The 15,190-nt window shown below is 46.4% G+C and overlaps 1 protein-coding gene and 1 long non-coding RNA gene across 8 annotated transcripts in view; one reads left to right on the forward strand and one right to left on the reverse strand.

The window, feature by feature from the left end:
* Nucleotides 1–7,308: 7,308 nt before the first annotated feature.
* Nucleotides 7,309–8,993, reverse strand: PCBP1 (poly(rC) binding protein 1). The gene has a single exon (XM_060026428.1). The coding sequence runs from the start codon at nucleotides 8,759–8,761 to the stop codon at nucleotides 7,691–7,693; it is 1,071 nt and encodes a 356-aa protein (XP_059882411.1). The 5' UTR covers nucleotides 8,762–8,993; the 3' UTR covers nucleotides 7,309–7,690.
* Nucleotides 8,994–9,514: 521 nt separating this feature from the next.
* The window catches only part of LOC132434823 (uncharacterized), a 76,540-nt gene continuing 70,864 nt past the window's right edge, over nucleotides 9,515–15,190 (forward strand). For 5 of the 7 annotated variants that reach the window (XR_009521424.1, XR_009521423.1, XR_009521426.1 and 2 more), the window contains exon 1: nucleotides 9,515–10,982. This is a non-coding gene — a long non-coding RNA (uncharacterized lncRNA). The remainder of the gene's footprint in view (nucleotides 10,983–15,190) is intronic. The other 2 variants (XR_009521427.1, XR_009521429.1) reach the window with 1 other exon arrangement.

The following is a 15,190-nucleotide window of genomic DNA, read 5'->3' on the forward strand; positions in this document are numbered from 1 at the left end:
GAAGATCCCACATGCTGTGGAGCAACTAAGCCCGAACACTGCAACTACTGAGCCTGTGCTTTAGAGCCCGCGAGCCACAACTACGGAAGCCCGTGTGCCACAACTACTGAAGCCTGCACGCCTAGAGCCCGTGCTCAGCAACAAGAGAAGTCAACGTAGTGAGAAGCCCGTGCACCACAATGAAGAGTAGCCCCCGCTCACCGCAACTAGCGAAAAAGCCCGCACACAGCAACAAAGACCTAACACAGCCAAAAAAAAAAAGAAATCTTACAACTCAACAAGAAGATAACCTAACTTTTTAAATGCACAAAGTATTTGAATAAACATTTCTCCAAAGAAGATATTCAAATGACTGATAAGCACAAGAAAAAATTCTCAGTGAAGGAAATGCAAATCATTAAGGAAATCCAAACCAAAATCACAATGAGGTATCACTTCATGTCCACTAGGATGACTCAAAAAAAAAAAAAAATGAAACTAACAAGCATTAGGAAGAAGGTAGAAAAACTGGAACCCTCATACACTGCTGGCAGGAACGTAAAATGGTGCAGCCCCCATGGAAAACTATTTGGCAGTGCCTCAAAAAGTTAAACAGATTTACCACATAACCCACCAGTTCTACTCCTAGGTATATACTCAAGAGGAATGAAAACCTATGTCCACACAAAAACTTATACAGGAATGTTCATGACAGCATTATTAATAATAGCCAAAAAGTGGAAACAACTCAAATGCCTATCAACTGATGAATGGATAAACAACTTGTGCTATAGCCATACAGTGGAATATATTCAGTCATAAAAAGGAACAAAGTTTTTTTTTTTTTTTTTTCCGGTACGCGGGCCTCTCACTGCTGTGGCCTCTCCTGCTTCGGAGCACAGGCTCCGGACGCGCAGGCTCAGCGGCCACGGCTCATGGGCCCAGCTGCTACGCGGCACGCGGGATCCTCCCGGAACCGGGGCACGAACACGTGTCCTCTGCATAGGCAGGCGGACTCTCCACCACTGCGCCACCAGGGAAGCCCAGGAACAAAGTATTGATATGTGTGACAACATGGACGAAGCTTGAAATCATCATGCTAAGTGAAAGAAGCTAGACACAAAAGGTCACATATTATATAATTCTATCTATATGAAATGTCCAGAATAAGCAAATCCATAGAGTCAGAAAGTAGATTACTGGTTGCCCGGGAATGGGGTAGATGGGGTGTGTGAGGAATGAGGAGTGTCTGGTAACAGGTATGGGTTTCTTTTTGAGGTGGTGAGACGTCTGGCATGAGATAGTGGTGATGAATGCACAGCCTTGTGAACATACTAAAACCCACGAAACCGTACACTTTAAAATGGTGAATTTTATGGTATACGAATGATATCTCAATTTAATAAAAAGGAAAATAGCATACAAGTTAGTGTGTAGAGTATATCCATTTTTAAAAGGGTAGTATATATATGCTACTTTATTTTTTTTATTTTTTAAATAAATTTATTTTATTTATTTTTTGGCTGCATTGGGTCGTCACTGCTGTGCACGGGCTTTCTCTGATTGCGGTGCACGGGCTTATTGCGGTGGCTTCTCTTGTTGCGGAGCACGGGCTCTAGGCGCACGGGCTTCAGTAGCTGTGGTTCACAGGCTCTAGAGCGCAGGCTCAGTAGTTGTGGCGCACGGGCTTAGTTGCTCTATGGCATGTGGGATCTTCCTGGACTGGGGCTTGAACCCGTGTCCCCTGCATTGGCAGGCGGATTCTTAACCACTGAGCCACCAGGGAAACCCCATATTTGCTACTTTAAAAGAGTAGTATGTAAAACAGAAGACTAGAGGATGTTAACTTCTAGTTAGCAATATGTAACAATATGGATTTTCATATGTATTATCTATTTATGTATGTTCTACAAAAATATGTATTGCTGTGTTAACTGAAAGATTGGGCAATAAAAGTTATTAAAGACAAAATGAAACAATTAGGTTCTCCCAGGGCAGTTTTTCTGGCCTTGTGGGACAGTCCAGAATGGTGGTTAGAAAGCAGCTTGGGAGCTACATTACTCATGCTCAAATACTGTCTCTGCCTCCCACTGGCTCTGTAAGCTCGGACAAGTCACCTCACTGCAGTGTGCCTCAGTTTTCTCACCTGTAAAGTGGCATCAGAATAACTGTACCTCATAGGGCCCTGTGGATTCAAGGAGTTAATTCATTTAAAGTGCTTAGAACAGTGCTTTGCACATAGCAAGCTCTTGATAAATGTTAGCCAGTCCTGGAGATGTTGCTCGAGTGGCTCAGGTTGCAGGCTGTGGAATGACCACATCTGACCTCACTGACGTCCTGTCAGGAGCCAGTGGGAGAAGGTTCTCTTAAGGGCTCACTGAGCAAGCCCTGAAAATGTTTTCTGAAATAGAGGTAAACTAACAAATGAAGGCACGGGTTTTCATCTACATGGAGGCAGGTTTAAGAAAGTTCATCTGTCTCCTTGCTATGGTCGAATGGCTCAGGGAGTAAGCAATTTGGGGTCTTCCACCACCTGAGTGACTAACTGGGGAATGTGTTTGCTGTCACTGAAGCAGAGTTAGTTGCCTCAACTCCCCATCAGGGTGGACTCAGCCTCGTGGCAGATGTCTGGAGTCTTAATTGGCTGCTGGGAGGAGAAGGGGGCAGCTATAGTTACCCTCTCCCTACTTTAGTGGACATGGGTCCAGGGGGCACTCAGGGGAGCCAGAGCCATCTCACAGAGCCCTCACTGTTAGGGCCTAAGAGCAGGGGAAGGAGGGGGACAGGGCCTGGGTCTGCTTGGAGGCCTAGCTCCGCCTGCCCGCATGTAACCTTCTCTGGCATGCCCCCTTCACCTTTTCCTCTACTGCCCTCTCCTCCTCCCCAGAAAGTCTAAAGCGGACAGCGCCTTCAGGGATATTCATAGCAAATCTCTCTGGTAGGTTCCTTTCTGCTTCCTCCTCAATCAAGCCCTGGTTGAATAGTTACCCAAAATGCCAAGCTGGGGTTTGCTGTGCCAGTTTTTTGTTAACTTCCGTTTTTCTCTCTTAGAGTGTTTACAGAGGGCCTGTGTGTCAAAAGTCAGCCCTGTCGCAGGAGGCAGAAGCAGGGTTGGGTGCCCACGAAGGCAGTATTTCCCAAGCAGCCATGGATATTATCTTACCCAGTTAGCTCCGAGGGAGGACTGTGACCCGGGAAGGGCGAGCAATTTGTCCCCAGTCACTTAGAGCCAGGACTAGAACTCAGGTCTCTGAACCAAGAACCAGCAGAGTATAACTTTCCTTGCAGAATTTTGATGCTCAAGAGCAGGAACCCCAGAATCCCAGGCAGGTAATGAAGAAGAGGACAGCCAGGGTCAGAATTACGAAGAAACAATGATTTCCCAAACGCAAGGATGCCCAAACAGAATGACTTTGGGGAACTGCAAGAGACTAGCAGTCTTTGCACTGGTGAGGCTGGTGGGAACAGATCCTGAAAGGTCTGGAAACTCTGCTGAGAAGTTTGGATTTTCTTTTGTAGACCACGGGTAGAGGTGAGACTTGATGGCCTTTACGCAGGGGAGTGACGTGGTCAGATTGGAATCCTCAGGTGGCCAGGCCAAGCAAGGTGGCCAGAGGACTCGGCAGTGGACAGCTTCTCCGGTGGTGACTACCTATGTATATGTTTGGCTGGGTGCTGCCTTTTCGCAGATGACAGGCCCAGCGATGCTGGACCGTATGTGGTTCACTACTTGGGGTAGCCAAGAGAAAGGGGAGGAGTCTTGAAGTGCAAGTCCCCATAAGAGAGAGGACAAAGTGAATTTAACTCTAGTAGTCAAACTGGCCTGGCAACTGATAGTCACTGCTCCAATGCCCTCTTCTATTTACAGTCTTCTTAAACCTGTAGCTTTTATTTTTAGCTTTCTATTGCTTCCTTATTACTCTGCCTTTAGTGAGATTCCTTTCAAAAACAACAAAACAACAAAAAACCTTTCCCCCAGTTCTCCCCCAAGTCACTGTCCTGTCTTTCTCTCCTTTGTACCACGTATTTGAGCCATCTATACTCCTGTCTCCATTCCTCAGCCCCCAGGCCCTCCCCTCCTGCTGCAGTCCGGCTTCTCCCCATATTTCTGAAATTCTGCTCCCTAAGGATACTCAGGACGTTGAAATTGTCTTCTCCGGTATCCCCTTTAATCTCTAAAATGAATGGGGGGAAAGGGAGTAGAAAAAAAACTATTAGAAATTAGATTTCAGTTTGTTTTTATCTTAACTGTTAACATTTAAGTTTTAAGTTTTTTATGTTTTCTAATATACATAATATTTAGAATTATGCTTTATATTATGTATATAGTTTATAAAAAGCATGACTATAGACATATGCGTAATTTATAAATAAATGAGCATGTAATAAGGGTATATGCTAAAGACTTTTTACAGAAGGGGTACACTTTAAGAAAATGTTTGGAGATGACTGGTTTTCAAGATAAAGCTTAAACCCTTATTTTGGCATTCAAAGCTGTTTATAATTTAGCCTCAAATGATTCTGCGGCTTCCTCCCCCTCCCCTTCCCTCCCTTTACCAAGTAACATGCTCTAACTACAATGGACTATTACACATCTCCCAACTGTACCAAAACTTCAAGTTTTAGTTCAAATCTATGTTTGCACATAGATGTTCAATCAAACCTGTTAAATCTCACAATTGCTGCATTATTGTCATTCCACTGGCCTTGAAACTTTCCTCCTTGACTACTCTCAAGGGTGCTATCCTGGTTTTTCTTCTGCTGCTTTGACTATTCCTTCTTCATTGGCTGCTTCCTCTATATTTATTCCACAAATACTTATTGAGCCCCTGCTGTATGCCAGGTATGGTGACAGGCACTACAGATACAGTGAACAATTTGACTAGGTCCCTTTACCCCCAGCTTATACCCCAAAGCTCAATCTCTAGCCCTCTCCTCTTGTTACCTGTCTCCCTGTAGCTCTGATTTCTCTTCAGTTTGTCTCCTATTTCAAGCTACTTGTTGAATATTTCTGCCTGCAAATACTCCAGTCACCACGTCTGAATTCACTGCTCCCCTTCCTTACAGCTCTTTCTCTGGCCTCCTCATGCAGTTTCAATCTCTCTTGCATTGGTCCCTTTCTATATGCATTTCTATTGATACCGCTTCCCAACCAATATTAGAACCTACTTACCTGAGGTAGTTTTCTAACTGCTGTTCCTGCCTTTATTCTCTCCAAGTTGCCATTCTTCCCATCCTATCCTATCCATCCTTGCTGCCTAAATCATTATTTTACATACTATTGCCGGCTTTGCCTTTTAAGGGGTGGGGATGGGGTTTGAGGAAAATTTGAGGCCTACTTTTTTTTTTGCGGTACGCAGGCCTCTCACTGTTGTGGCCTCTCCTGTTGCAGAGCACAGGATCCGGACGCGCAGGCCCAGCCGCTCCGCGGCATGTGGGATCTTCCCAGACCAGGGCACGAACCCGTGTCCCCTGCATCGGCAGGCGGACCCTCAACCACTGCTCCACCAGGGAAGCCCTGAGGCCTACTTTTTATAGGGTATTGGAACCACTTCCCCCAGCAAGTTTCAAGGATATCTCACAAACCATTCAACGTGGTGTTTGAGGGTTCAACCTAATTATCCCCTTCTGCTCTACTCTACACAAACTTATTTGTGCTCATTATTTCCAGAAGACATCAAACCCATTGCTGGGTCTTCACTAGTGTCTCCCTTACCTATCCTGGCTCCTCAAGACAACTGTCTTCTCTCAGCTTATCATTTAGTACACATTGCTTTCTTTCAATATTTCTCTGCCCGAAGACATTGGGGGCAGAAATGGGCCTTTGGCTTTTTGCAATCTAAAGTATATTGAAGTTTACTGTGTTATAAGCACTGTTCTGTTTTACACATGCTTTTTTTTTTCTTTCACAAGCCCAGATGCGTACTTCAACACCTCCATTTTATACAGAACTTAATTTGCCCAAGGCCAAGTGGCAGGATTCAAATTTAAATTCAGGTTTAACTTCAGGACTTGGGCTCCCTTCAGGGACTAACTGCCTGACTCTGCAGTGGGTATAAAGCACATGGTAAGCACCAATCTTACCTCCAGGGACCCTCGGAACTAGGTCTGTACCTCCAAAAAAAGAGCAGATGCCCTGTGGAGAAGAAACCTCAACAAATATTTATGGTGGCTAATACTCCCCTCCCACAGGAATTTCTGCTGTTGGTGATCTCCCACAGTGCCTGGTTTGAACAACACACTCTGGCACCTAATCGTCTATTGTCCTAATCTGCTGTTTCTAGTGTTTTTGCCTAATGGTGGAAAAATTTTCTTCTCTCATCAGTTTCAGCCTAGACCCACTGGCTGACATGAGGCTGCTAGGCCTTTACAGCAAGATCTTCCTACTCCACTGGTGAAGAGAATCAGTGGCACTCACATCTAAGGACCTTTTGGAGTTTTGCTGAAAATGCAGTCTTCTGATTAGATTTGGGGTGAGACCCAGGAATCTGCATTTTTTAACACTGAGGTCATTCTTAGGCGGTTGTCAATGATCAGCCTACATTCCTGCCTGTGTGGACTGCCCCGTTTAGGCAGAATTATTTCCTGGCACAATGATTTCTCTAAACATTGCACACAGCAGGAGAATTAGAAGCTGGCCTCCTTTGTTTCTGGGTAGCCACTTGGCAGGTGTAATAACATCCTCTTGACAGGCCGCTTGCCACAGGTGCATGCGCGACACATGCGCCCCGCTGCTACCATCCCCCATTCAGTCTTGCTGCCCAACCAAGCCCCCTATCCCTACCACCACCCTGTAGCAGCTACCCTCTCCCAAGCCCTTAGACCCACCCAGCCCCTTTCCCTTCCCCTTCCCCCACCTCAGCCCCTCCCTTCCCCCCCAGCCCAGCCCTTCCCTCCCCCACCTCTTCTCTGGGTCCCCCAGGCTCCTCCCACCTCAGAACGTTTTTTGTTCCTGGCTAAGAGTTTTGCACGTGAGATTGAGGGCGGGGCGGGTGGGACTAGAGGACACACTGCCATTCATCAGAGGTCCTACCGAGTGGGCATACTTTTCCCATCTGAGAAACCCCTTATGTTTTCTACCAGAGAAATGGGCAGAGGCCTCTCTCTGGAACCTGGCTAGAGGGATGTCACTCTCCAAGAGACCCCCACAGTCTCTGCAAACGTCCCAAAGCAGGCCCAGCCTGCCGTGTTCCTTTGTTGGGATGGAAAGGGAATGGAATCTTACCAGTAAGGTGAAAAGGGCTGGAGAAAATACCAGGGACGGGCCCACCCTTCTCCCTACAAAAGCCTAACACTAGAAGGGAAGAAAAGAAATGCACCAACAAAGAGTTTAAGATAGTAGTTCCCAGCTTTTTCAAATATGAAGCATTTTTTAACCAATCCACTTTTTAATTTTTAAATTCTTGACATTACAGAACTAAACTGAAATTTATTAACATTCCACTCTTACATTTCTTATCGACAAACAGAAATAAAATTCATGACCCAAAAACCCAAAACTAAAAACAGGGAAAAGCTTATAAAACTAAATATGGATCCCAGCATTAACAGCTGAACAGAGAATGTGATTTTTAAATTCTTAGCGGATGATAAAGTTGTGTAGAAACCGAACACTTACAAATTATTTAAAACCTGGAATCACTGACCAGAAATTACACAGTTGGATCATGGGAAAACAGCAGAAAGGGGTTATGAGGGAACCTACACTGTTCTAGCTGCACCCCATGCCCTTCTCAGAGGAAAGCCTGGCATTGATTAGATATTGGGCCAGACTAATACTGGCAGCAGAACCAGTGATAGTAACCTGCCTACCAGAAGAGCCTTCCACTGGGTTAGCAATTTTGATCTGGGCCCCGGACATCTGGCGGATCTCATTAATGTTGGCGCCTTGGCGCCCGATTATGCAGCCAATTAAGTTATTTGGAATGGTGAGTTCATGGGTAGTTTGAGTAGATGCATCCAAACTTGCCCAATAGCCTTTCACCTCTGGAGAGCTGGAGTCAATTCCGGCGAATCCGGTCCCGCCGTGCATCATGGCAAAGTGAGACTGTTGTCTTGCCACCTGGTTCAGCTTGGCCAGATCGAGCGGAGAAATGGTGTGTTGTCCTTGAATCGAGTAGGCATCTAGAGGTGGTCCCTCCAGGTCATGGGTGGCGTGAGGGTAGCCAGCAGCGTCGCTGCACCGATCTTGACCGCCCGCGCAGATCACTGGAGAGCTGGCCGGCATGGGCTGGTACGGAATGGTCATGACTCTCCCTTGCGGAGACTGGGAGAGCGTCTCCAGCATGACCAGGCAGATCTGCTTGACACACTCGGTGACAGACTGCGGCACGCCAGCAATGGTGATGGCCCGCTCGGTGGAGTTGGGCAGCATATCCCCCGCCACCTGGACCTGGGCCCCGGTACTCTCGCGGATCTCTTTGATCTTACACCCGCCTTTCCCAATCAGGGAGCCGCACTGGGTGGCCGGCACCACCAGCCTCAGGGTGACCGGGGGCCTGCTGGCCGCCGTGCTGTTGGTCATGGAGCTGTTGATATCTTCTTCCAGCTTGTCGATAATCATAGCGAAGGCCTTAAAGATGGCATTGGTGGGGCCGGTCAGAGTGATGATTCTCTCCGGGCAATTCCCCTCCGAGATGTTGATCCGCGCGCCACTCTCCTCGCGGATCCTCTTAACCGACTCCCCTTTCTTCCCAATGATGCTTCCTACTTCCTTTCCGTGCATAAGCAGCCGAATGGTGAGAGTCACATTTAGTCCACTTTCAGTCACACCGGCATCCATGGCGAGCGGCGGGCGGCGTTCGGGGGAGTTGGGCTCGTTACGTGGTCAAGTCTTTGGTGGCTGGCTGGGGGAGGGGAGGTGTAGGCCCAAAACTGCCGGCGCGAGGCGAGCGAGGGCCGCGGGAGCGAGCGGGCGAGGGCGGGAGGCCGCGGCGTCGTCGCAGGGGCGGGCGGCGGCGGCGGAGGGGGCGAGCGGGGCCGGGAGCGGCGGGCGGGCGGGTGGGCGAGGGCGCGGCGGTGGCGACTCCGGCGGCAGCCTCGGCGGTCTGGGCGGGGCGGGAAGCCCGCTTTCAACCCCGCGTACCCTCTGACCCCGGAAGTGCTTGCTGCGCAGGACCCCTTGAAAAAAAATGAGGACCCATCCTTTTTAGGTCACAAGATTGCGCCAACCCCCATAGAGTAGTTTTTAAAATACACTTTTAACAGCCTAGCATTGAAAAGAAAGCCCCGGTAGGCAGAAACTGTGAGTCCGGCAAAGTTTTAAAACGAACATGTATTTTATTAACCCCAGAGGCGCCGGCAGATGTTTGGAAACGGTAGTGTTCTGCGCGGAGGCGACACATTATTTTCCCGCCCTACAAAAGCGGTTTAAGCGCGGAGCGACACGGGCAGCCCCGGCGATAACTGCAGGCGGATGCTAGGACGCCGCGGATTTAAAACATGCGCTCGAGGCGGCCAGAGCGCGTGCGTGAGGGTGTGGGGAGGACGGGAGGGGCTGCCGCGGTCTTCCGGGGGGGAGGGGCGGCGAGGCGAGGCTTGCGGGGCGGGCGCCCGCCCGGGCGGGCACGTGGGGCCCCTTCATGTTCGGCGTCGGGGCGCCCCACGCCAGCCCCCACCCCCGCCTCGGCCCCGTGGCGGTGGTCGGTTGGGAGAAAGACCAAAACCCACCACGCGCCGCTGTCAAAGTCACGGCTCTGCTCATGGTTTCTGGGAAGTGCTAGAAACATGGCCATAAAGAGAATGGCGTCCATTTACATAATGCTTTGTCTGCATTTTGCAACTCTTTCGTTAAACCTGCAGAACCCCCACCTCCTGCGCGGTGTCGTTTTAGTCGCTGCCGCCTCGTCAGACATTTAACACAATGGCGTGCATTTTGGGGGACCGCATTTACCCCTGCTCTGGGGAGCTCCTGCGGTTTTCCCTGCGCGAGTTACTCTCCCGCTGCTGCTTTTCGGCCCTTTCCCCGCTCGGTGCAGCCACGGCGCCCACGCTCTCCGGGGGCGGCCCCCAACAGGGCCCGCCATCTTGGAGGGCCTTTCTTGCCGTGTGTGGAGCCGCGCGTTCCTCCCGGTAAAGAAAGGTCTCTGGGGCTCTTGGGGCGCCAGTTGTGATTTCTGCCCCTTCTCCTTTCCTTCGGCTGAGCCAGACAGAAAAGGCCGAGTGCACGGGGTGCTTTAGGATCCTTCAGGGAAAGCGGCTAACGTGGCGGTCCTTCCCTCCCCCCCTTTCTTCCCCGTGGGGGTGGCCGCCATGTTTCCTGAACACAAAATGGCGACACGTGGCCTATATTCGTCGCTAACGAGTCGGGCCGAAAGCTCTAGAACGCGGCCGCCCCCCCATTCCCCCCTCCCGTCCGTGAGCCGGGGCCTTCCCCGCGCAGCGAGTGCGCTGACCAGATTGGGATGAAACCCCGCAGGCTGGTCGCAGCCTCAGCGGGGGAATTTTAATACATTTCTCTCGTTAATTTGAAACGGGAACGCAAATAACTGTAAAACGTAGTCATCATACCGAGTCTCTCGCTCATTTCGTTTAATAATGGATGGAGGGGGGCAGTACCAGTGCATAATTTGGGCACTCAGTACCAAAACATTTAGGAATCACTACTTGTAAAGAATGAGATGGGAAATTATTTCTTTCCTAGACTTCTAGAATAGGCTATTGTGCTAAAGAGGTAAAGAAATGGTATTATAAAGCTTCTTTTAAAAGAAGGCAATTTCCATGAAGCGACTGGGATGCCTATGAGCTGGCCAGTGAACCTCAGTTTGCCGTAGTTGTTGACTTGGAGGCTAGAAGGGACAGACATTTACTGTGCATTTACCAGTGCCAGATCTTGTGTTAGCCATTTTACTGCATAATGTCTTTAATTTTTACAATGACCCTGTGAGGTACGGCTTATCTCTCTTTTTTTTTAGCAGATGAAATCACTTAGGCCAGAGAGATGCAGTGACTAATTCAAGGTCACACAGTGTTGAGGATGGAATCCAGACCTGATACAGTTATTGGTGAGCACATTTCCGAATTTTTCTCTAAGTCAGGGTTTTGAATTTAAATGCTATTTGGACGTTTAGGTGGGCTTGTTATTTCAAGGAATCCCTCAGGTAACTTTTTGTTGCATAGTCACCCCCTGTTTGTATCTTTTTGGGGATTCCCAGTTTTTCCTGGTGTGAGCTATGCCTGTGAGGAGCTCAGAGGCTTTTTTTTTTTTTTTTATGAGTTGCCTGGGTGAGGATAGAGAGAAGTGATTCAGCCCTGCATAAAGGCACAGGTATCTGTCAGTCCAGCCTGGTCTGTGGCGCATTTGAGTCTACCTGGCTCTGTGGGAGTAGGCAATTTCTCTGACTCACTTGCGTCCTTCAGCTACCCATGGGCATGACTTTTGCCTTCCCCATCCCAACCTCCACCCAGGTAAAAATAAATAAATTTACTCTGGCACCATGCCTCTATTTCTCTGCAGATATTGACAGAGCATGACAGAGTGGTAGATAAGTCATGGTCTGTGGACTTTTCAGTTCAATGTAACAAATAACTTGTGGACCAAGCAACAAATATGTGCCGAAACAGGGCTATGCTTGTATGGGTATTAAGAGGTGGAGAGAAGGGCTTTTTGCTTCCTTTAACTTACACTAATATTGTATATTAGACTTTCCAAAGTGCTTTCATATTACCTTAGGTAATCCTACAAACAACTTTAACAGGTAGGTACATAACAGCAGCAACGACAGTCATAGCACTAAGTGCTTACTCTGAGGCAGGCACTGTTTGAACCTTTATTTTGTGTGTTAATTCAGTGGTTCTCACATTTTTAAAAGCAAACCACCATGAGAAGTATATTTTATGTAATTGAAACATATATGCACACATATAGATAAAGGAAACAAAATTTTTGCAAAACAGTACTTATTCATACTACATGCAATGTACTCTGGTAAATTCTGTTGTCTTCTTTACATTAAAAAAAAAAGAGGCACACATCACACTAAAGGATGAAAAACCCATTATTAGGTTGTGACCAGTATGATTAATCTACACATTTAAACCTCACAAATCCTCCTGAGTTGGGGGTGATGTTATTTCCATTTAAACAGAGGTACAAAGAGAAGGATTTATCTAAGGTCACACAGCTGTTAAGTGGTAAAACGAAGATTTGGATCGAGGCAATTTGAGCCCAGAGCCTATATACTTAACCACTAAGGTAGACCGTCTGTGGTCTCTTGAGAGGGCCTTATCTTGTAGAGAGACAGTTGATCTTAGTAAATGTTAAAAACTTAGGAGACAACAAAAGGACTAAATTGCATATAATCAAGAATTATCCTGATTCAAAGCATTCTGGTCCTCTAAATCTGTCACCTGTTTCTTTTCCCTAAAGAAAATTTTACCCACTGGGTCTGTCTTCCCAAGACTGCAATTTTAAGCCTTTTTTGGCAGGCATTTTTTTTTTTTTTAACATCTTTATTGGACTATAATTGCTTTGCAATGGTGTGTTAGTTTCTGCTTTATAACAAAGCGTATCAGCCATACATATATCCCCATATCTCCTCCCTCTTGCGTCTCCCTCCCACCCTCCCTATCCCACCCCTCTAGGTGGTCACAAAGCACCGAGCTGATCTCCCTGTGCTATGCGGCTTCTTCCCACTAGCTATTGGTATTACATTTGGTAGTGTATATATGTCCATGTCACTCTCTCTCACTTTGTCCCAGCTTACCCTTCCCCCTCCCCGTGTCCTCAAGTCCCTTCTCTAGTAGGTCTGTGTCTTTATTCCCATCCTGCCTCTAGATTCTTCATGACCTTTTTTTTTTTTTTTTAGATTCCATATATATGTGTTAGCACACGGTATTTGTTTTTCTCTTTCTGACTTACTTCACTCTGTATGACAGTCTTTAGGTCCATGCACCTCACTACAAATAACTTAGTTTCGTTTCTTTTTATGGCTGAGTAATATTCCATTGTATATATGTGCCACATCGTCTTTATCCATTCATCTGTTGATGGACACATAGGTTGCTTCCATGTCCTGGCTGTTGTGAATAGAGCTGCAGTGAACATTGTGGTACATGACTGTTTTTGAATTATGGTTTTCTCAGGGTATATGCCCAGGAGTGGGATTGCTGGGTAATATGGTAGTTCTATTTTTAGTTCTTTGAGGAACCTCCATACTGTTCTCCATAGTGGCTGTATCAATTTGCATTCCCACCAACAGTGCAAGAGGGTTCCCTTTTCTCCACACCCTCTCCAGCATTTATTGTTTGTAGATTGTTTTTTAATTTTTATTTATTTATTTATTTTATTTTTGGCTGTGTTGGGTCTTCGTTGCTGTGCGCTGGCCTTCTCTAGTTGCAGCGAGTGAGGGCTACTCTTGGTTGCGATGCACGGGCTTCTCATTGCGGTGGCTTCTCTTGTTGCGGAGCACGGGCTCTAGGCTTATGGGCTTCAGTAGTTGAGGCACACGGGATCAGTAGTTGTGGATCACAGGCTCTAGAGCGCAGGCCCAGTAGTTGTGGCACACGGGCATAATTGCTCCGCGGCATGTGGGATCTTCCTGGACCAAGGCCTAAACCTGTGTCCCCTGCATTGGCAGATGGATTCCTAACTACTGCGCCACCAGGGAAGTCTCTAGATTTTTTTGATGATGGCCATTCTGACTGGTGTGAGGTGGTACCTCACTGTAGTTTTGATTTGCATTTCTCTAATGATTAGTGATGTTGAGCATCCTTTCATGTGTTTGTTGGCAATCTGCGTATCTTCTTTGGAGAAATGTCTTTTTAGGTCTTCTGCCCATTTTTGGATTGGGTTGCTTGCTTCTTTAATATTGAGCTGCATGAGCTGCTTGTATATTTTGGAGATTAATCCTTTGTCAGTTGCTTCGTTTGCAAATATTTTCTCCCATTCGGAGGATTGTCTTTTCGTGTTGTTTATGGTTTCCTTTGCTGTGCAAAAGCTTTGAAGTTTCATTAGGTCCCATTTGTTTATTTTTGTTTTTATTTCCATTTCTCTAGGAGGTGGGTCAAAAAGGATCTTGCTGTGATTTATGTCACAGAGTGTTCTGCCTATGTTTTCCTCTAAGAGTTTTATAGTGTCTGGCCTTACATTTAGGTCTTTAATCCATTTTGAGTTTATTTTTGAGTTTATTTTTGTATGGTGTTAGGGAGTGTTCTAATTTCATTCTTTTACGTGGAGCTGTTCAGTTTTCCCAGCACCACTTATTGAAGAGGCTGTCTTTTCTCCATTGTACATTCTTGCCTCCTTTATCAAAGATGAGGTGACCATATGTGCGTGGGTTTATCTCTGGGCTTTCTATCCTGTTCCATTGATCTATATTTATGTTTTTTTGCCAATACCATTCTGTCTTCATTACTGTACCTTTGTAGTATAGTCTGAAGTCCGGGAGCCTGATTCCTCCAGCTCCGTTTTTCTTTCTCAAGATTGCTTTGGTTATTTGGGGTCGTTTTGTGTTTACATACAAATTGTGAAATTTTTTTGTTCTAGTTCTGTGAAAAATGCCATTGGTAGTTTGATCAGGATTGCATTGAATCTGTAGATTGCTTTGGGTAGTATAGTCATTTTCACAATCTTGATTCTTCCAATCCAAGAACATGGTATATCTCTCTGTCTGTTTGTATCATCTTTATAATTTCTTTCATCAGTGCCTTATAGTTTTCTGCATACAGGTCTTTTGTCTCCTTAGGTAGGTTTATTCCTAGGTATTTTATTCTTTTTGTTGCAATGGTAAATGGGAGTTTTTCCTTAATTTCTATTTCAGATTTTTCATCATTAGTGTATAGGAAGGCAAGAAATTTCTGTGCATTACTTTTGTATCCTGCTACTTTACCGCATTCATTGATTACCTCTAGTAGTTTTCTGGTAGCATCTTTAGGATTCTCTATGTATAGTATCATGTCATCTGCAAACAGTGACAGTTTTACCTCTTCTTTTCCAACTTGTATTCCTTTTATTTCTTTTTTGTCTCTGATTGCTGTGGCTGAAACTTCCAAAACTATGGTGAATAATAGTGGTGAGAGTGGACAACCTTTTCTTGTTCCTGATCTTGGTGGAAATGGTTTCAGTTTTTCACCATTGAGAATGATGTTTGCTGTGGGTTTGTCATATATGGCCTTTATTATGTTGAGGTAGGTTCCCTCTATGCCCACTTTCTGGAGAGTTTTTATCAGAAATGGGTGTTGAATTTTGTTGAAAGCTTTCTCTGCATCTATT

The sequence above is a fragment of the Delphinus delphis genome, chromosome 12, assembly GCF_949987515.2.
Source record: "Delphinus delphis chromosome 12, mDelDel1.2, whole genome shotgun sequence".
Lineage (NCBI taxonomy): Eukaryota > Metazoa > Chordata > Mammalia > Artiodactyla > Delphinidae > Delphinus > Delphinus delphis.

What these genes read in the sequence shown, in the direction of transcription:
- PCBP1 (XM_060026428.1), bottom strand. Translation starts at nt 8,761, where the DNA reads ATGGATGCCGGTGTGACTGAAAGTGGACTAAATGTGACTCTCACCATT.